This window comes from Pan troglodytes, chromosome 4 (genome assembly GCF_028858775.2).
Source record: "Pan troglodytes isolate AG18354 chromosome 4, NHGRI_mPanTro3-v2.0_pri, whole genome shotgun sequence".
Classification (NCBI taxonomy): Eukaryota; Metazoa; Chordata; class Mammalia; order Primates; family Hominidae; genus Pan; species Pan troglodytes.
In genome coordinates this window covers 70,351,042-70,374,100 of record NC_072402.2, presented here as the reverse complement: position 1 = coordinate 70,374,100, position 23,059 = coordinate 70,351,042, and the positions used below count along the sequence as shown (strand labels likewise).

The 23,059-nt window shown below is 41.0% G+C and overlaps 1 protein-coding gene across 2 annotated transcripts in view; it reads left to right on the top strand.

Moving 5' to 3' along the window:
* The first annotated feature begins 3,351 nt into the window (after positions 1–3,351).
* Positions 3,352–23,059, top strand: part of GHR (growth hormone receptor) — a 299,067-nt gene continuing 279,359 nt past the window's right edge. The window contains exon 1 of one of the 2 annotated variants that reach the window (XM_526938.8): positions 3,352–3,869. Coding sequence is in view for 1 of the 2 variants with exons in the window: in XM_024356621.3 (XP_024212389.1) it covers positions 4,485–4,494 (10 nt within the window). In the remaining variant the exon portion in view is untranslated. Of the gene's footprint in view, positions 3,870–3,917; positions 4,495–23,059 lie in introns of those variants that run through there. The other variant, XM_024356621.3, reaches the window with a different exon arrangement.

Genomic DNA, 23,059 nt, shown 5'->3' with positions numbered 1-23,059 from the left:
ACTGTAGATTTAGGAAGTTTATACTGTGGTGTTTTATGGTTTGGGGAGATGGCGATCTGACCTAGATATCTGCACTTGAATATATATAATCAGAATTATTTTCTAATTGTTTCTATTGTCTTCAAGGCAGTTTATATTTTTTGCTAAGCCCTACTGGGGATGTATAAAAGACTGGGGAAGGGTGGGCCATAATAAGGTAAAATAGGTTGGACAAGATAAGTTGGCCAATATCTGAGTAAAGACTTCAAGGAACTGTAGGAGGAAGCAAATGAATATTTGTGGAAGTGTGTTTAAATCAGAGAGAAAAGCCAGCAAAAAGGCTTCAAGTTAGGAGTCTGCCTGGCCTGCTTAAGAAACAGCAGGGAGGCCGGTGTGCTGGGAGCAGAATGGATGACCCAGTGATGGGGAAATTCATGGCAGATGAGGTGTGGGGCAAAGGTACATAGCTCATGTAGGGTCTCATGGGCCATTTTGAATTTTATTCTGATTTGAATGGGGAACCATTGGAGGGTTTTGAGCTGAGGAATGACATGATATTAATTTTAAAAGGAATGACTATGGCAACTGAATTTATACTTTGGGTTGTTGTTGGTGTTGGTTGGGGGTTAGGGGTGGGGTTTGTCAAAGCAAGGAGACCAGTTGAGTTGAGAGACTACTGCAGTAATCTGAGAAATTCTGGTGGTTCAGACCAGGTGTCTCTGGACCTCTCCAAAAAATAGACAGAGTTTTGAATGTGGAATGTGATTGGCAGAGAAGAAGTAAGGATGATTTCAAAGGTTTGCGGCCTGGGTAACTGGCAGGAAGTAGCTGCCATCTACTGAGATGGAAATGTCACCCACTGTGATTGGAGTATGTTTAAGGAGAAAGAACCAGAGTTCAGATGTGGACATGTCAAGTTTCAGAGGTCTGTTAGACATCCAAATGGAGATACCCAGTTGTTAGCCTGGAGCTCTGTGGAGAGATCTGGGTTAGAGATATAAATCCAAGAGATACAACTTTTCATTCAATTTGATTATTTATTGGACGCTCTATAAACTCTGTAAATACTGGGCACTAACCTAGACATTGCAGGTACAGATATTAAGAATATATAGTTTCTCCCTCAGAAATCTCTTAATTAATGAGAAAAGCAGACATGTCAACAAAACTGCAATATTTAATAAAAGAAGAAATAAAGGCCTATAAAGGTGCTGATACAGGGAGAATTAACTAATTCCACCCTGGGGAATAGTCAGGAAGACCTTCAGAGAGAAAGTAAACAATTGATTGGAACTTAAAGATTAAGAAGGATTTCTCTGGGTGGACAAAGTAGGATCTTCCAAGCAGAGTGGAAACCATGAGCAAATGCAGTTTCATTCTTCAGAAGGTAAATGTGCTCTGGCATGCCTTAACTTATAACAAATTAATCAACTCAATACCTGCTACATTTTCCCTCACAATTTGGAATATATAAAGAGGCACATGCTACTATAGACCAATACCTGGTCATATATGAGATTGAAGGACCTTTACTTACGAGGCTTAAAAATAAAGACTTCCCTTCATGTCAGTTGCAGGTTTATATCTAGTTCTATAATATTAACCGAGGTGTCTTTTCCTATGTTTTCTGTGCATGATGACTTTTTAAAAATCAAAGACAGAGCAGCAGCCAGAGTAGTCTAGTTTCATGGCACACAGAATGGAGGATATTGCTGAACCCAGATTTAAAAAAAAAAAGAAGTCAATTCTTATTTTTTTAAGTATGGCCCTGAGCTCATCTCAGAGCATAAACAATAGAATTTAGAATATGTTTTATGACTCCGTCTGGCACCTCCTAAACTAGATCAAGGTTCTCTAGCTCAGGGAAGAAGGGCAAAGGATGAGAAGGCACAGAGAGGATATAAACAGAGAGGTTGGTAGTGCCAGGCTCTGAAGAAGGTCCAACTTGGAAGGTCATTTCAGACAGGCGTGGAGTCAGCATTTGAGGCCTGTCTGGTCTCTACTCCTGCCAGGACTACCCTGTCAGCCAGCTTGGCAGGTATGGACCACCCAGCAGGAGTTTTTCTTGACTGTGCCCTAATCTTTTACTTTCCCAAGTTTCTCTATATGGGTACCTCCCCTTTTAAAAGCTCCAGACACAGCCAAGCACCACTATTGCTCCAGCAAAGTATGAAACCCCAGAAATCAATGGTTTGGGGAAGAGTCTTAGGGGAACTAAATGCCTCCTTATTTTTAGATGCCATAGAACAAGAGCAGTTCAGGATCAATAACCATCCCACCCCATGATAAAACACGCCCCTTCCAGAATCTTTCCTTTTTCGTTCATTCTAGGTGTCTGTCTGGAACAGCTGGGGTATTTGAGCCACAGCTGAGCTTCTGAAAGCATTCTAAGGAACAGTTTTTCACTTATCTGATTCCTTTGAAAATAGGGGTATCTTATGTGATATCTGCTATCCCAGAGTCTTTGGTCCTCTGTTCCTTCTCAAGTCTTGGCTCCCGTGTACTACTTCAAAGCCCTATAGATATTTTATTCTAAAGAAAAGAAACTTGGTTCCTTTAAGTTGTTTAAACATTTCTTTCTGGGTATAAACTTGGGTTTGTGTCTGGGAGCTCTGTTAAAAAAAAAAAAAGTCTTTAGTAAGCCAAAGCTGTTAGAAGCTTATAAGTAAGTGACATTACAATTGACCGTCAGTAAGTAGTGGAAAGATTGCACGACTAGCTACTCCTTCAGATCTGAGAAAACCTGGAGCTAGATTTTTGTACTCTCTACTCAGAAAAGCATATAGTGACTCGGGGTTTGATGCTGTACAAAAATGACATGCTTATGCACAACTTTAACTTTCTGCAACACTTTTACAACTTCTTGTGAATGAAGTAGGCAGGGCTCGCATTTGACAGATGAGCTATGTCCAGCGTGAGGCAGAGTTAAAACCCTTTTCCTGGCTCAGGAACTTCAGGCTGGGGCCTGTGTCTGCTCTCCCTGCATCCCTGTCCTCTAGCAGATACCTCTCTGCTAACATGCTGAGTGTCCTTGGTAAATTACTCATTCTCTCTGTCTCCGTCTTCTAACCTCCACAGTAAAGTCCTTCGTAGTTTTAACTATCTTTTCACTGTGCCCCAGTGAGCAGGAGTTTGGAACTTGATTGCTGATGGAAAGGCAATATTTGGATGGCTAAACACGCTTTCCAAGGTATCTCGCTGATCTTCCTCTCATTCCTGGAGATAGCTAACCTTTTTGTAAGTGTTTCTTTGAGTCTGTGGACTGCATTTAACGCTCTTGTAGGTCCTGCTTTCATTTGGGAACGGGCAGGCGGAGAGGAAGGAAGTGTATTGCAACTACCAATATTTTCCTCTAGGAGGAGCCGCGCAGCTCAGTTGAGAGTGACACGCACCAACTCCAGCTCCTTGCCGGGAAGACTTCATCCCAGCAACTCGGAATGCTTGGCCCGGGCGGCACTCGGCCTCTCCGCAGCAGTTCTCGAACTGGCCTCCTTGAACGTCCGCTTCCCCTTCGCTTCTGCAGCCTGGATCTGGGGGACGGCGGGCCAGGCGCGGCGTGACCCCTGGTGAACGGTGGCCGCCTTTTCCCACCCCTGCCCTCCCATCCTCCCTTCCCGTTTCACCCCGCCCCCTCTCTCCTCCCCAAGCCTGACAGCCCGCGAGCTGCCAAGCAGGGCGCAGCCATGGGAAGAGGAGGAGGGCTAGGGAGCGGCGGCGGCGGCGGCAGCGGCAGCAGCGGCTGCTACAGTGGCGGTGGCGGCGGCGGCTGCTGCTGAGCCCGGGCGGCGGCGGGGACCCCGGGCTGGGGCCACGCGGGCCGGAGGCCCCGGCACCATTGGCCCCAGCGCAGACGCGAACCCGCGCTCTCTGATCAGAGGCGAAGCTCGGAGGTACTGGAGTGGGGCTCCGGGAGTCTGGCTTTATTTTCCTCCTGTTGTGCCAGGGGGCCTGAGAGTGAACCCTGGGACTCTAGTTGTTTATGAAAACGGGAGGATCTGTCTTATATATTTACACAGATAATTTTTTATTCCGGATGACTTGGCTGTGCTCCCCTCCTCCTTGCGAAGAAGTTGTTTTCTGCTGGTGGGTTGTTGTAACCCAATCTAGTGTGTGTGTGTGTGTGTGTGTGTATGTGTCTGGAAGTTGGTGAGGGCGGCAGGGAGTTGCGGGCGACAGACGAACCATCACACTCTGGCGTCTGCTCTGGCCCGCGAGTAGTGTACGTGGAGGGGTTTACTCCGGAGACAGTTTTGTTAAAGTCATAAAAGTTTTGCTAGTGTGTTTCTGTTTGCCATCATCTGCCTGGCTGAGGCAGGAACTGCCGAGGCTGCTGCTGCTGCGCGGGGAAGAATCCCCGGCAGCGCGACTGGAGAGACTGGGAAGGTCGAGCTGTGCGCGTGGACACAGCGCGCAGAGCGCGCGGTCTTTTGCGCGTTTGTGCGGGCCGCAGCCGCACATTGGCACCGATGGAACTGGGGTCAGTAGAGTGACAGCCACCAGTCCGCATGAACTGGGGTAAGTGGAAATTGTGGCGAGCCGACCTCCCCCAGCCTCTGACACACTAGTGGTTGTAAAATCAACCAGGCTTAAAGTTTTGACAGAACTGCCAGAGGCTGCGGGTCAATGGGGTGGCCGCGTGTCTAGGGAGAGGGCGCTGGCGGCGCAGAGGGTGCGGGGCAGGGTCACCCACTTGCGAGTGCGTGGGGAAGTCTATTTGGGGCGAGTGCTTTATATATAGCCCGAGGGGATGCCTGCTGAGATCGAGCTGCGGGGGCTCTCGGTCTGGCGCGGACTGTGTGTCCTGAATGAGTGTACGTGTGCGCTGTGTGTGCGCGCGCGAGTGTGCGCCTGGGGAGGCGTGTCGGCGCCTGAGCCAGTAGGGTGTGCAGGGTGGAAGAGGCCACAGAGGTGCCGCCTGCCTGTTTGTGCCACCAGGAGACCTTGGAAGGGACAGAGAAAGGTAACGGAAGGCCAAAGTGTTGGGAAGTCAGAGTAGTTTCTGCATAGGATTAAGTATTAAGGGCTTTAAAATAACTAAACGCATTGCCGTGAGTGGCTGAGGACTGGAAGTGAGGTTTTGGGGAGTTCTCAGGAGAACTGCATGGGAGGGCGTTTGGGAGGTCTAAGGGATGTGTAATATGTGTGAGTACAGAACTTCGGAGACAGACACAGGTTGGAGCTATGAATTTGAAATTTTCAGGGTGCTGCTGTCCACAGTCCAGGGACTGGCTGGTTTCAGAGGTGTTCAGGCTCCCTGGTGTGTGTGCCTGGGAAGACACTCATCTTTTCTTGCAGACATGGGATATTGTGGCAGGTCAGGCTCTGTTTCCTGAGCAACTGGTGTTCCAGGCTAGTTTCCACCTGAATCACCCTAGAAGTATCTTTTTTTCTGATGATAAATGTTGAAACCTTTCCAGAAATTAAAATGCTGGATAGAAACAAAATTGATGCAGCAGACAGGATTGTTGATTCTATTTATTCAGTGATTGGGAGCTCTTTTTCCTTTTGAGAAAAGCAAAGCTCAGTGTTTCCAGATTAGATTTCAAGGAGTCTTCAGCTATCTACAGCTTCCCTTCAAATGGGCCTTTGGATGGAGCTGGAAGGATGTGTTTTGGCCTCAAGACCTTTGGAAGACATCATGTGTAGCTTAAAGGGGTTGTCCCGTCTCTCATCATCTTCTTCCACCCTTATAAACTTCTTGTTTTGCATTAATCTAAGGAAAGTTGGTGTGTCAACGTTTAGCTTTTTTTTATTGGAGTAAATATATCACAGTGAAATTATAGTTATGGTCTCCTGAAGCCCATGGAAAGCCAACACTTAATGGGCAAAGGTGTGAAATGAAAGTCTATAAATGCAATGACAAAGTGATGAGATGAGTGCATTCTTTTTTCAAAATGAACATAACTGTGCTCACAAAAATTTGTTTTAGCCAGGCTTTGGGCCCATGTTTTTTATTATTAGTTTTTAAACAGCAGACTCCACATCATAAACCACTTTAAAATGGATACTAGAGGCCTCCTCTATGCTATCTCTGGCGCCTGCTTAAACAGATGTTTACAGTGCTTGGTAACCTATGGGATTGTCATGTTGAGTATCTTGTTAGCTCAGGACATAATGTTTATAGCATAATATAATAAATGAAGCCACAGTTGCAGCATGTTTCTTCCAAGTGCATGAAGCAAATCTTGCAGCAGGGAAACAAATCTTGCAGTTGGTCCAACTTGGCTAGCCTTCTTTGGCTATCTCCTGGTGAGCAATGTTAATGTAAAGATAAATGTGAGTGACATAGTGAGAAAGTGGGACAGTAAATTGTTTAGCTTAGTGAAAAAAGCATGGATTATGTTTTTTAAATCTGCTAACCTGAAGATTACACTTCTCAGGTCGTACCACTGGCAAATTGCACAACTATGGGAATTTGGTTTGCTTTTAAAGAGCAATTTTTAAAAAGTATGTCAGTAATGAAAATAACTTATATTTCTTAATGTGTTTATGTGTGTCCATACAAGCCAATACTTTTTCTTCTTTGAAAAGAACCCTATAATTTCTGTGGTAATTATTTAAATATTATGAGCATTCAAATCACCTAATCACCTTTTCAATCTTCAATTGATAAGAATCGAAGTTTGGTAAGACTGGAGTCATCCCTCAGCCAATTGTGTAAACAAGACAGTACAGAATGTCTTTCTGGCAGGTAATTTTTTTCAACCTGAAACAGATAATATAAATAATATGTCCCACAAAAGAATTACTTAAGATGATAATTACTTTAGAGGTAATTATCTGGTGCATGAACCTCTATCTGTGAAAATGGTCTAGTCTATCTCTTCTTGGAAATAATCAGTTGGAAATCTCCCTTTTTCATTGGTCAGTCCATTCTAGGAAAGATTCATTTCTAGAAAGTTCTTATACTGAATCAACATTTTCTTCCATCCACTTGCCTATCCTTCAGGAGCTGACCACAATGAATCTAGTCTCTTTTCCCTGTGTTTACCATACTTGAAAACAAATATTATCCTCCTTGCTGAATCCCCTTTTGCCTACTCTTGGAGCAGTTTTTCATCCACTATAGGGTTCCACCCTCCTCTGCCTTGAACAAGATGCCCTTGATTGTACATTATCATTGTATTAGTCTGTTCTCATGCTGCTAATAAAGACATACGTGAGACTGTGTAATTTATAAAGAAAAAGAGGTTTAATGGATTCACAGTTCCACATGGCTGGGGAGGCCTCACAATCATGGCGGAAGGTGAAGGAGGAGCAAAGGCATGTCTTGCATGACAGCAGGCAAGAAAGCATGTGCAGGGGAACTGCCCTTTATAGAACCATCAGATCTCATTAGACTTATTCACTATCATGAGAACAACATGGGAAAAACCCACTTCCATGATTTAATCAACTCCTACTGGGTCCCTTCCACCACATGTGGGAATTATGGGAACTACAATTGAAGATGGCATTTGGGTGGAGACAAAGCCAAACCATATCATTCCGCTCCTAGCCCCTCCTAAATCTCATGTTCTCACATTTCAAAACCAATCATACCTTCCCAACAGTCCCCCAAAGTCTTAACTCATTTCAGCATTAACTCAAAAATCCAAAGTCCAAAGTCTCACCTGAACCAAGGCAAGTCCCTTCCACCTATGAGCCTGTAAAATCAAAAGCAAGTTAGTTACTTTCTGGATACAATGGAGGTACAGGCATTGTGTAAATATGCCCATTCCAAATGGGAGAAATTGGCCAAAACAGAGGGGCTATAGGTGCAAGTCCAAAGTCTAATAGGGCAGTCATTAAACCTTAAAGTTCCGAAATGAACTCCTTTGACTTCATGTCTCACATCCAGGCTGTTTTCATGGCTGGCATTGACTGTGGCTTTTCCAGGCACATGGTGCTAACTGTCAGCCCCTACCATTGTGGGGGCTGGGGAATGGTGGCCCTCTTCTCTTAGCTCTACTAGGCAGTGACCCACTGGGGACTCTGTGTAGAGGATCCAACCCCACATTTCTTTTCCTCATTGCCCTAGCAAGGGTTGTTTATGAGGGCTCTGCCCCTGCAGGACAACTCTGCCTGGACATCCAGGCATTTCCATACATCCTCTGAAATCTAGGTGGAAGTTCTCAAACCTCAGTTCTTGTCTTCTGTGCACCTGCAGGACCAACACCACATGGAAGCTGCCAAGACTTGGGGCTTTCACCCTTTGCAGCCATGGCCTGAGCTGTACCTTGGCCCCTTTTAGACATGGCTAGAGGGGCTGGGACACAGGGTACCAAGTACCTAGGCTGCACCTAGCAGGCCCAGAAAACCATTTTTCCCTCGTAGGCCTCTGGGCCTGTGACGTGAGGGGCTGCCATAAAGGCCTCTGACATGTTCTGGAGACATTTTCCCTATTGTCTTGGTGACCAACATTTGGCATCTCATTACTTATGCAAATTTCTGCAGCAGTCTTGAATTTCTCCCCAGAAAATGGGTTTTTCTTTTCTATGGCATCATCAGCTTGCAAATTTTCCAAACTTTTATGCTCTTTTCACCTCTTGAATGCTTTGCTGCTTCGAAATTTCTTCTGCCAGATACCCTAAATAATCTCTCTCAAGTTTAAAGTTCCACAGATCTCTAGGACAGGGGAAAAATGCCACCAGTCTCTTTGCTAAAGCATTAACAAGAGTCACCTTTGCTCCAGTTCCCAACAAGTTCCTCATCTTCATCTGAGACCACATCAGCCTGGACTTTATTGTCCATATCACTATAAGCATTTTGGTCAAAGCCATTCAACAAGTCTCTAGGAAGTTCCAAACTTTCCCACATCTTCCTGTTTTCTGAGCCCTCCAAGTCTCTAGAAAGTTCCAAACTTTCCCACATTTTCCTGTCTTCTTTTGAGCCCTCCAAACTGTTCAAACCTCTGCCTGTTACCCAGTTCTAAAGTTGCTTCCACATTTTTGGGTATCTTTACAGCAGCACCAGCTCTACCATTACCAACTTACTATATTAGCCCATTCTCATGCTGCTAACAAAGACATACCCAAGACTGGGTAATTTATAAAGAAAATTAGGTTTAATGGACGCACAGTTCCACATGGCTGGGAGGCCTCTCAATCATGGCAGAAGGTGAAGGAGGAATAAGGCACTCTTACATGGTGGCAGACAATAAAGCATGTGCGGGGGAACTACCCTTTATAAAACCATCACATCTCATGAGACTTAATCACTATCGCAAGAACAGCATGGGAAAAACTCGCCCTCTTGGTTCAATGACCTCCCACTGGGTTCCTCCCATGACACATAGGGATTATGGTAGCTACAATTCAAGATGAAATTGGAGTGGGGACACAGCAAAACCATATTACTGACTGTCCCTCCTAATGTGTGTTTTCTAAACAAAAGATTTATAATTTGTAGTTCTGAACATTCTATATCTATTAAGACAGTTTAATATTAATGAAATTCTTTAGCCATTTCATTACGCTCTTGATTAATTTCATACCTATAAACAAGATAACTTGTTCTTTTCAGATTATTAATCATCCATAGTCAAAGCATTTTTATAATAGCTTCAAAACATTTTTTCATGCCTGAATGTACTATAAATTTATGGAAAGTATAATACTGTGCGGGTAAATAAAATTCTATAAACAGTGCAAATAGTGACTTAATTTCTCCCTATCAAGGAATATCAACCCCAAATATACCGAAAGTAGAATGTTCCAAAGATAAACAAGTTGAAACTACATGTTATAGACAGGTAGGGACTATGATGTATTTTTTTCATAGGCCTCATTGTGTCTGCTTCCATGAACATGAGTCAGTACTAGCAATCAGGCATTTATTGAAGGCTTGTTCTGCCAAAGTCCCAGAGAGTATGCCATCTGGCCTTAAATGAAGTGAAAGTACATCAAATAAAGATACTTCCTTGGGCAACTGGGATTTGAGATGTGCATGCAGGACATGTCTAAGTCAGCCATCTACTTTTTCTCAGGAGGTAAATGGCTTGCCAATGCCACAGGAAGGTCTAAAGTGTTCACACTCCATAAGCAGGTCCCATGTCCTGTTGTAGGTCTGGACAGGAGCTGGACAAAGGCCCTGTTACTCTTAGCTTACCAAGTCTTAGCTGCCTTGGAAGAAGAGAGCAAATCTGGCTTATCCAGAGGAGAGGCCTGAAGTGTGCATTGGGCACCTACCTGGTGTGATTGATTTCTCTTTTATGTATCTGTCTTGGGCTTCCAGCTAAATTGTGAATTCCCCTTGCCACCAAGCTAAGAATCTGCCACAGCATTGTCTTCCTGCACACACACACACATACACACACACAAAAACATATATGTTGGATGATGAAGAGACAATGTCAGTTTTTCAGCAAGTCTGAATGTGAAACAAATGGCTATGTTTCTTGGTGCAGTGGGGTGGGAGGATGAGAGAGAAAAAACCAACCTGTGATATAAACTGACATCTGAGCCTACCAAAAGCCCTTTGAGAGACCTTTGATCAAGACAAGGGGATAATCATAGTGTTGTGCACTTAGATAAAATTGTCCATGCTAGTCGTGTGTGTGTGTGTGTGTGTGTGTGTGTTTCTTCACTTTATCCCCAGCATTATGGTCTCAATTCATACACATTTGCTTTTTTGCTTTATTCTAGTCTGATATGAAGGGAAGAAATAAGCAATGATTCAGTTCCTTTTTTTACATTTCAAACATTTATTTCACTACTCCCCACCTCCCAGTCCTCACCCCCCAAAATTACAAGAGACCCATTGGCAAGTACTTGGACATGCAATTTTCAAACCAAAGGTTTACTTTGCTATAAGAAACGTCTAAGTTAGGATGATATAATATGAAATAATAGTAAATTAGATGTCAAGAAACTTGGGTCCTCTCCAAGCTCTGCCTTTAATGGGCTTTGCAGTTTTTGCCAACTATTTAACCTTCCTGGGCTTCATATTTCTTGTATGTTAAAAACAAGCAAAAAGGAGAAGTAAACAAAATGACCCCTTAGAATTCTCTTCAGGGCTATTGTTTGAATCCATTTAATTATCGAATTTCTCTCTTCTTTTAAATGTAAGCATCAAAAAATGTTTGCCTATTTTATTCTCTCATCATTAATTTTTAATCAATTAAATAAAATAAAAATTTTATCAAAACCATGCTTCTTGCTTTCATTCTAAAACAATGCAATTCATCACTATCTGATGCAGAAAGTCTTTCTGAAATATTGTTTTTCTCTTTTGTTGTTGTTTTTTTCTTTGTGCTAAAGAAAATTCATTGATGAGTACCAGGTTCTTCAAAGAAGGATGGAAAAGTCATTGTTTTTTAGTCTCAACTTCTTTGTTCAGTGCTTCTTCCTACCTTTTAATATAGGCAAATAAAGCCTTAGGCCAGGCACTAATTTTACTTAGTAATGATTCATAAGAAGGTAGTGATTTTGTCAGAAATTGCTGGGCTGCATGCTTTTAATCAGTATCTAAACTTACCTTCAAATACTCCATTCCAAAATCAGCAGATAACTTCTTCTACAGAGTCTTTCAAACTTCCAGATGTGTTTACTGTTTTGATTAGGGCTTTCTTCTTTTGTTGTTGATAAGACTTCAGCCAGTTTTCTTTAGGCTAACATTATTATATTCCCAATGAATTATACTTCTTAGGTTGTGAATTTGTTTAAAGATAAATCTATCTCCAGCTGGCTGGCTTCTAAGTAAAAAGGGGTATCCTAGGGAAGAAGTGCACTTCACAGGGATTCAGTACAGGTGTAGAGAATTCCCTGATAGAGAATTGGAACACATCAAGAGTTTGCAAATTGAAAAGGTACTTTTATGTACTTATCCATGGTGGACAACCTGTGTCCTAGGGAAGAAGCGCATTTCGCAGGGATTCAGCACAGGTGTAGAGAATTCCCTGATAGGGAACTGAAACACATCAAGATTTTGCAAACTGAACAGGTACTTTTATGTACTTATCCATGGTTGACAACCTACTGTGCTAGACATTTGCTGTAGTAACTCCTTGATTTTTTCCTCGGTTGTTTATAAAATTAAACATTTGAAGTAGCCTATTGAAAAGTCTTAAAAGAGGCATCTCCTCTATTCCTTTAGAATACAGTATATTAAACAAGTGATAAAGTCCAAAGAAAAATCCTTATTCTTTTCTTGCTTTAAAAAATGCACTTTATTTTATTAAGCATTATATCTATCTTTTAAAACTTTGAATTGCCATATCAATGAAAGTAGAGTGTTATCATTACAAAACAGAATCGCAGATAGTTCTTTCCCTGTGCTTATTGAGAGAAAAGGTGCATAATTGATGCTGTAAATGATCATCTTGAATTTGATGATGGCTGGTGAGAAACCTCAGTCAGACATTCAATTTTGATTGCCATTGGTCAGAAAGGCAGCCTTTGTTCTTCGTCACTATGTGGCACATGATCCTAATTCACCCTATCAGCTGCTTCTCTGCACACTTTCAAGCTATGTGATTGTTATACTAGAAAGCCTCTAAGTTGGCCAAACTAATGAAGACTAATCTGACAAAGCATATGTGAATGATAAATTCTGTAAAGACCGTGAAGATAGAGCCTCTGCAGTGGCTTCTTCCCCTGGGGGTAGAAGAAGATACCAGAATCCCTGGGCAAGATGAAATAGATAAAGGAAAGGCATCAATTTTATACCTAGGAAATCAGAAAGATTAAAGAAAGAGAAGCAAGAATAAAGAAGAACTACTACTTTCATAGTTCATTCTTTCAATGTAGCACCTTATTTCCCATAGAGACATTGGTGAAACCATGCTTTTCTTTGCCATAGAATAGGTGTTCAGTAAATATTTTGCAGGTGGCCTTAATATGTAGTAAAACAGACAGAAATATGGAAGCATTGACAAGAAGTTTGTGGATAATTTGAGGGCAAAAGGATGTAGATAGGATCAGGTTCATAATGCAAATTTGCTATTATTCTCCTTAGATTAATGATGTCACTCAAACTTCATGACCTGCTTTCCAAGGTGTATGCTGTTCACAGCCTTGGAAACATTTAGAAGTTTTTAGTACTTGGAGCAAGATGGATATATGTTTCACGTTTTATCTAGGACTTAGTAGGACTTGGGAGACATATTTACTTTGCCAGATCTTAGTATACTTATTATGGAGCATGACATTTTAATTCTCTTTGCTTTTGTCCTACAAAGTTTAGTGTTTTAATTTATTTTTCTCAGTGCATATAGGGAGAGAATTATTTATATAATCTGAAAAGTACTTTGAAAACTACTTGGGAAAATATGTTGAATAAATAAGTTTTTTTTTAAATTAGCCTACAGGATGTAAGTCTGGCCAGGCTAGTGGTATTTTTGGTATCATTGTGAAAAATCAAAAACAGAACATGTATTTATCAATCCATTAGTGTGTTCCCAGGAATGTGCTAGACACTAGGGAATACAAAAGTAGTATAAAACATGACTCTTGACTTTAGTACCAAGCATTCAAGCTAGAAGGCAACACTATTAATGTACATTCATGGTGTGATTATGGAACAGTCGATGACTGTACAACTTAATGAAAAGTTCATTACAAACTATAAATGCTACATTTATTTAGAGAGAAGGATAATCTGTTTGGACTGAGGGATTGGAAGAGTGGCCTTCATGGGCAACATGGCTCCTGAGCCAGGACTTAAGATATGGTATTTTTTTTTTTTTTTTGGTTAGGTAGAAGGGTTGGAGAGGTTTCATGCAAGGAGTTAGGAACTGAGGACCAGGAGGTGTATCTTGAGCTCACTGGGGTTACTGGTAACAGGGAGGAGGCAGAGAGTACCAGGCTGTGGATTTGTTATCCATTGGAAGCTCTTCCCATTGCTTATTATGGTCGCTGCATATAGGCTCATCCCTTGGGTAGGGCTATTGGAGTGGCCACCCTGACCCTATTGCTGATTGGATAGTGGTGGCTGCTGTGTGGTATTTCAGCACATTTATCTTTTCTGAACATTATGTAAATTCAGTCTGAAAACTTCTTTCTTAAACAATGTTCCAAGAGGCCTATTAAAGATGCCAACAATATGACTTCCATTCAAGAATATGATCTTGAATGGGCTTTACAATGGCAGAGCTGACCTGAGATTACCTCCTCTGCTCCTGCTCTCAAGCCATGTGCTGATGCTGACAGTCCTGGCCCAATAGAGCCATAGGACCTCACAGAACTTGAGATCATCTACCAGTGGCTGTCAACCAAGCCACCCCTTTCTGCTAGGTAGTGCATAGGGACATTGGGAAATACAGTTATTATAAGAACTGGAAAGAGTTGTAGGCTTTTGGTGCCTGAAGTCAGAAATGCTAAATTTCTGTGATGCCAGGGGCAGTCCTATATAAGAAATTATTGTGCCTCCTCAAATGCCAGTAGATCCCTATTGAAATACTTGAGTCTCATATCCTCACTTTATTTATAGGTGAGGAAATGGGAGGCCCTGAGAAGTGACAAAACTTTCTTCTAGGATTAAACTTCACAGTCTCAGTGACAGATTTATAACTCAATTCTTTTAGTTTTCTTTCAAGAGCTCTTGTTGCAGCACCACAGTCCCTCCTATTAACATGGGCTATAACTATGGAATAGCATGTTGTTTATCTCTGCCATTTTTATAGAAGGATGATAGTTAGCTATGTTAACTATCTGAATGGGTGGAATGTGAATTGAGATAACTGGTACTTGACCAGCAGTTCTTTCCCCTGGGAACACACACAGATTCACCTGTAAATTAGGGTTGGCAGATGCCTGTTGAGAAGTCAACCATAGCCAAAGCTTACAAATTGGTTGACTTTTTGGAAAGGGCATGGAGTAGCCTTTGGATTCACACAAATCTGCTTGTCTGACAGGATTTGAATACAACCCTTCTTATCTTTACTATCTTTGTGACTCTCAGCCAATTAAACTCTCTGAGCTTTATCTGCAAAAAAACAGGTGATTATTCTTATTTCACAAGCAATGAGTCAAAATAGTGTCTGGCACATATTGGGCACTGCAGATATAGAGAATTCCCTACAGTATCTTTTTGAGCATAAAGACTTGAAACCTTCACTTATAAAAGACCCTCTTGATAACAGTCGCTATTTTTTTCTCCTCCTTTCCCCAAACAACGAAACTAGGGCTTCAGTGAGTCCCTGAAGTGTTTACTTTGTTTGAACTGTTGAGATTTCCCTCCTCCAGAAGAGTCTTGCTGGCCAGAGATGAGTTCCTTTTGACTTCTCTGTCAACGTGCCTGTATTATTGTCACATAGTAAAAATGGAAGATATATCTAGATGGTTATTAGCAGGTTGTGAAACTTAGATTTTAAAGTCAATAATAAAAGCCATTCCTGGGTAGAGAAGTTTTTCAGAGAGATTTCTACCTTGCCAGCGATGAGAGAGCCTCCTTAGGTGAGGTGAATACTTTAGGCAAGTTAAGGGATAACACAATATAATTTATTTAAGTAAGTTTTTTATCTGGGACTAATTTCAGGTTTGCAGAAAAGTTGCAAAAATTTTAGAGGTCCTGTATATTCCTCACCTAGTTTCCCATGTTGACATCCATAATCATGATATATTTGTCAACACTAAGAAACCAATGTTAGTACAGTACTATTAACTAAAATCCAGACTTCATCCTAATTCCCCCAGAACTTCCACTCACATCTTCTTTTCTGTTCCAGGATTCAATCCAGAAGCGTGCACTGCTTTTGATTTTATGATTTTTAAATATTGTGCATATGCTTTTTTAATTTGGGCCCTCTCATGTGTTAAACTTACCGGCCTTTGTAACCAGATAGCAAGTTCTGTAACAGAAAATACAATGATGTTGAATCCAACATCATGCTGGGCACAAAGTATGTTCTCCAAACTAATTAAATTTATCACAGCAACAAGAACAAAGTTTTACTCAGCGTACATATGTAGCTGAGTCCTCATTGGTAAGCTAAGAGGTACTCATAAGAGTGGGATAACTTGGAAGAAATTTGATTTTGAATGTGTGCCCTGAACATTGGTATAAAACAGGACCCCCTAAATCATATATGAACTGAGTCTGTACAATGTGCCTAGCATTGTGTGTGCATATCACACTTACTCCTGATAACTGTAAGGCACATAGCCTTGAGTAACTTAGCTGAGGAAATGAGACCAAGGGAAGTTAAGTTACTTGGCCAGGGATTCACAGCTAGTAACAAAGCTGAGATTAAAACATATGTTTTTCTGGCTTCAGAGCCTACACTCCTAATGCTGTATTCAATTACTCCCACACTTCTCCACTTGCTTAACCCCTATTCTTGGTGTCCTTTTTCTAGGTATACAGAATTTGAAAACTCTATATTGTCAAACTACAGCAGACCTGGATGCATGGTATATACTTCTTTGTGAGCTGGATTAAGTTTCAGTCTTGAATTTGTGGATTATTTTCAAAACCTGCCTAACATCTGTAAAACATGTTATTTTTTTAATATGTAGATATCCACATAAATTGACCACAATGCTCTTCAGAAAGTCCCATAATCCAATAATAAATAAATTTTTGATACATGGCTAACAACAGGCACAGAAGCATCTCCAAAGGGCAGGACATTGATATTGTGTAATAATTTAAAGTATTTTATGATTGTATAATGTGCCTGAGTTTTGGATAGTTGACCTCTATTTCTCAGTCTTTACATAGTTACTGCTTTTTTAAGTGTTACATGAGGGATGTGGAATATTCAGTGTAACATTTGACTAATCTTTATATTTTGAGTGGCCCAATTGAAAATTACCCTTGGTTGCCTTGGAACTCTGGGCATGATGTTCAAAACTAGAAATTCTTGCAAATCATTTGAGCTTTGGCTCTGGGAAGATAAACAACATGAATAACTAGGTTAACCAGGGCTGAAATTTCTCTAACCTATAATTCTAAATTCAGAAAAGAATGGGCTTTAGGGTTTTTTGTTTATTTTTGCTTTGATTACAAGTTGTTGGAAGCCTAGAGTTAGTATCTAATAACACAATCTATGTAAAACACAAATTATTGGCTCAGAATGATATCTGATTTCTAAGAAGATATGAGGAGGCAATCATGTAAAAACGTGCTTTTCTTCCTAGAAGGAATAAGCTGGGATTAGCCAAAAGGTAATCCCTTTAGAGTCTAATGTTTAGAGCATTGCATATTTTTAAAGAAGACATATTACCTTTTAGAACATATGTAGGAAACCATTTTCTTTGCTTATATGGCTACATAAAGTTGTCATGATTTTAAACCGTGACCTTAGATACGTTATAGAAGTAATTACAGGCACAATCTGTGAATAAAGATTTGCAAACTATGCTTCACCAAGCCTCAGGGACTATTGGATGTCCAGAGGACAGAGCCATGTTGGATGTCTTATGGGCCTTCAGTACTGCAAAGTGGTGTGCTTTCATGTTTTATACACAGCAGTTCTGAGAAAATTTAAGTTGAAAAAACAGCCTCTCTTCTTATTTTATTTATTTATTTATTTATTTATTTGAAACGGAATCTTGCTGTGTCACCAGGCTGGAGTGCAGTGGCGTGAACTTGGCTCACTGCAACCTCTGCCTCCCAGGTTCAAGCGATTCTCTTGCCTCTGCCTCCTGAGTAGGTGGGACTACAGGTGCAGGCCACCACGCCCAGCTAATTTTTGTATATATGTATTTTTAATAGAGACAGGGTTTAGCCAGGTTGCCCAGGCTGATCTTGAACTCCTGAGCTCAAGTGATCAGCCCACCTCAGCCTCTCCAAGTGCTGGGATTACAGGTGTGAGGCACCGTGCCGAGCCATCCTGTCTTCTGAAGAAAAAAAAAAAAAGCGAACAAAAATGTTTAAGCCTGGTATATATTTTCTTATATTGCATAAGCTACTTTTCTGACTGCCTCTCTTTAGAAATTCCTCTGATTTCTAGAGAAAAAAAAATCGCATTAGCTTTTTGGTTTCTAAATTCAGGCTCACTTTAGTAACTGCTAGATTATAAACTCTTAGAAGGCAAAGGGCTATGTATTCTCTACTTGTGGACACTCAATTAGTTTGCTTAAGCAATTACTTCTGTGTAAGCAACATTAATGAAGTGCTTACTATGATCAAGGGCTATACCAAGTCCTTTTTTATATTATTTAATCCCACACAAAACCCATGATCGGCCTAATTGTACACTTGGTGAAACTATGATGTAGGGAGGTTAAATAATTTGTTCAAGAACCCACAGCTGGTAAGTCGCACAGTGTATTCAAACCCAGATCTTCCTAATTGCAAATGTGTCCAACTCCCATGCTTCTAACCACTGCCTATGTGATGGTTCTTTGAAATTCCTCCCTCCAAGAAGTGGAATTTAATTCCCCCCGTCCATTGAATGTGGGCCAAACTCAGGTGACTCATTTCTATTAAATGGAGTAAAGTGGAAGTGAAGATGTGTGGCTTTAGCGACTAGGTCATTCAAAGTGGCTCCTGTCTTGGTTGTTCTGTCTCTTATACCTATTGGGCATTTAATCTGGGGAAAACCAGCTGCCATGTTTTGAGCTGCTCTGTGGAAAGGCTAACATGAAAAGATACTGTGGATCCTACAGACAGCTTCAAATGAGGACCTGAGGCCCTCAGACCAGTAGCCAGTATGAAACTGAAGCCTCTTGACCACAGCCTCCATGAGAGTAATGGAATCTTGACCCCCTAGTGAACCACAGCCTCCATGAGAGTAAAATTCAAGATGGAGCCTTGACACCCAGTGGAGCCTCGAGATGACTGCAGTCTTCCACCAACAGCTTGATTCATGAAAGACCATCAGCCAGAGCCACCCAGCTAAGGTTATTCTAGGCCCCTACTCCTAGAAAATAAATATTTGCTGTTTTGACTGCCAAGTGTTTGATTAATTTGTTACGCAGCAATAGATAAATAATGCAGCCTAACACTGTCCTGGTCATTTTTAAAAAAGAAATTGTTTTAATTTTACTAAATCACAAATTTTAAAACATTGACACAGCAAGGAGAAACTTTCCAGAAAAAAAATGCTGCCAAATTTAAGTAGTAAAATATTAATGTCCAAAAAACATAATAGTTACAATGACATCTCTAGGATTGAGGATTTTGTAAGTCAAAGGTCAGCTGCTTAAAAAACCCATAATTTTAAAAGGAAGGATATTAATAATAACTGCATTATTGAACATAGATAGCATTTTGAACTTTTAAGAAATCCTCATGGGAAAACTCAGGAAATAATCTGTTTGGTAAGTTATCACTCATAATCTTAAATTGTTAGGTGGATGTTTGCACTTTCCATGATTTGAAGAGGAATATAAAGCAAAGTTGAATTTTAACCTCTTTCCTAGTGATTTTACTCAGCTTTTCAAAGGGGTCCTAAAAGCTCAGAGGTCAAGTCATTTCTTGGTTTGCTCTACCTGACAAATTGCATTAACTCTGCTTTATAGCCACTTGCAGTTTAATAAATGACTTGGACTTTGATTAATATCTTTAGTGCTTAAGCCCAAGAATTTGTATAAGACTTTGGGATATAGTACTGTAAATTTATCTAAAGATGGACACTGGAAGGTAGAAGGAGATATGTTAGTGTTGGTTTGGGTACATGTCTAGGTACTGAATTTGGATCATCATAAGTCCTTACAGAAGATACTTGTTGACTTGTCTTTTAAAAAATATGTGAAAGTGATTTCTTAATATATTTACAAAGTGATCTAAGTGATTTAAGGAATTCATTCATGAAGTGGATATGACTAGTTCTTGTTTAGTATTCAGAATGACTGTAAAATAGAAATGCTGATTTTCCTTGCCCAGATTGTAGAACACAGATCAAACCCTCCTAGTCCTTCCCTTAAATGTTTTTTCTCCATGCAGCTTATGCCCTGAGTTCTCAAAACATTTTTTATATTGAACTGGACTGGATAGTATATGCCTGACCCTGATTCATGGGATTATGCTGCAAGGGAATATAAAGATGAATATTGATAGCCTGAGTGTGAAAATTCATCATTACTCTCATCCTCAATCATTAATTCATTTGTTCATTAACTCATAAACACACTAAATGATTCAACAGATATTTATTGAACGTTTACACTTTGCCCAGTGGAGCACTGGACTAGGTGCTAGCATAGTATAATAAGCAACCCAGAAATAGCCTCTGCCTTGCTGCATTTCATAGTCTAGGACGGAGAAAGGCATTAACCAAGTATAATTTAAAATTGTTTTAAGTAATGTGAAATAAACATATATGAGAACTTGACTCAGGTTGGTATATTTGATGGTTAGGGAAAGCTTCAAAAACGGGATATTTGAGATCTAAGTAAGAGGGAAAAGAAAGAGCATAATGGGTAGAGAAAAAATAGGATCCAGGAAGATACTTAGTACTTCTGAGAACTAAAAACAGTCAAGTCAGTGTAGTCAGAGTTCAAAGAAGGAGAAAGAACATGATCCAAGAAGAAGCCAGAAAAGTAAGCAGGGACTACATCTTACACGATGATGTAGGCTGTATTTTAGTTTTTACTTATCTTAAGAGCAATAGAAAACCATTGAAGGGTTTGAAGCAGGGGAGTGACATAATCAGGTCTGCATTTTAAGGAGGTCACCTGCTCTATTATGAAGCCTGAATGGAGGAGGATGGAAAGAGATATTCAGGGAGCTGGTTTATGAGTCTGTTGTAGGCCAGAGGTATTGGTAGCTTGGACCAGGGTGATGATGCTGAAGATTGAAAGGAGTTAATAGATTTATAATATATTTGTGAAGTAAAGTTGACTGTACTTAGTGCTGACTTAGATAGTACTGGTGAGGGATGTCATGGTAAACTCCAAGGTACTGGGCTTCTTCAACTGAGTGGAAAACACTAGAGGGAGACCAGGTAAAGGTTGAAGGAAAGTGAGGAACAGTAGTTCAGTTTGGGGATATTTTGATTTGGAGGCCTTTTTAAGACTTCCTCAAAGAGACACAGTGCAGTCTTGAGTCCTGGATCAGAGGAGATACCTCAATGTATAAATTTGTAAGACAATGGTTTATACACACTATTAAAGCCACTGAGGTAAGTGAGATCATGTACAGAGTGAAAATGAAGTGAGAGAAGAAAGCATAAGTCTGAGCCATGAGAACTCCAACATTTAAAGGCCAAGTGGAAAAGTTGACACGAGTGGGAATTGTGACTGGGGTAGATGCTAGAGGGGCATCTCAGAGGCCAAGGAAAGAGAATCATTTAAGGTGCTGATGAGGGGTAAAGTAAGAAGGTCCTGTAAATGTCCTCTTGGATTAATAAATTTGATGTTTTGAAGGACTTTAGGGAGAATGAGTTTGTTGTAGTGATGGGGGCAGAAGCCAGAATGAAGTGTCATGGGAAATGGGTGGAAGTCTTGAAAGAGAGACAATGAATATAGATAACTCAAGATATGTGGTCAAGGGAAACAAAAAGGATAAGGCTTTAACTAGAGGAGGAAATGGAGTTAAAGGAGGAGTTTTTTTTTTTTTTTGAGACGGAGTCTCGCCATGTCGCCCAGGCTGGAGTGCAGTGGCACGATCTTGGCTCACTGCAAGCTCTGCCTCCTGGGTTCACGCCATTCTCCTACCTCAGCCTCCTGAGTAGCTGGGACTACAGGTGCCCTCCACCACGCCCAGCTAATTTTTTATATTTTTAGTAGAGACGGGGTTTCACCGTGTTAGCCAGGATGGTCTCGATCTCCTGACCTCATGATTCGCCTGCCTCGGCCTCCCAAAGTGCTGGGATTACAGGTGTGAGCCACCACTCCCAGCCAGGAGGAGTATTTTTTAAAGATGGGAGACTTGAGCACATTTGAACACTAATGGGGAAGACCAGTGGGGAGGATCAGGGGTGGCCTGAAGATAGACAGAGGGTGGATAAATAATCATGTAGGATTCCTGAGAATATAGAAGAAGTTGGATCCAGAGCACAGCAGGGGGAATTAGCTGGCCTTGGAGAGGAGAGATGATCTCTATCCTCTATTCTAGAAGGAAGCCAAAGGTGATGTGTGCAGATGCAGAGGTGTGTTTGATGTGGTGAAGCCAAGTCAAAGGAGTTTTTGTTCGATGCCTTATATCTGCTCCAGAAAGCAGTTGAGTCACCAACTGAGACAGGGAGAGAGAAAGGGGCTGGCATACTAGGAAGGAAAGGGGATCATTTCAGATATTTGAGGAGGACAGAGTAAGTTGGAATATGAAAGGGAATAAATGAGTAAAATTTAGTAGGACTGCTAGTCACTGCTTGAAGGCTCAGCTGAGGCTGACGATCATGAATTCATGGTACTACTGTTAGAATTATTATAAAATATATGAGCCTTTTTGGAGGTGCTCAGCAGTTTACCAGACACAGAAAAACAGGGTCATCTAGGCTTAGGATTTTGTCAGAGAGGTATGATGAAAAGATTGCAAAGGAGTTTGGGATATTGGCATGGGCAAGGGAGCTTCTGGAGTGATAAACCAGGAATCTAAGCCTGCTAGGGAGGGACATATAGACAGGAGAAGGAGAGTATAGAGATCTTTCTGAAGGTTAGAGGAAATTTGTAATCAAAGTGGTTGATTAAACAAGACAGAAGTATAGCAGTCAGTGATCAGCCCAGGATGCTGCACCCCAGATCAATTAAATCTGTATTTCTGGGTGTAGGGCCCATCCCAGTTTCTCAGGAGATTCCAGTGCTTTCCTTAAGGGAGAATATTGATATAACTGTTATTAAGACTATTGTGAAAAAAGATATTAGCAATGTGAAATCAAGACAAAAACACAAACACAGAAAGAAGTTAGACAAAAACAAAAAACACTGAAATTACACATTTTCTTTTTCACAAATCAAAGTCAAATTCACGGGCCTTCTTCCCTGACTCATTCTCCCTGACATTAGAAGTCCAAAGGGAGCAAGTAAAGTCTTTATGGGGAAGATGGTATAATTAAGCACCAATTACCTAGGGACCAGATGCTTTGGGATTTGACTGATGAAAACAGATTAGAAGCATGGTGAATTTGTTCACTACAGTCTTTTTGGAGGGGCAACACTCTTGGCTCACTTGGCATGAGGTAATGTCAGTCTGGCTACAAAGATTTGAATGTGGGGCTTGAGTTTCTAAAAGGGGACTGATCGGACTTCTCTTAGCCAGGATACTCGGACTTGGT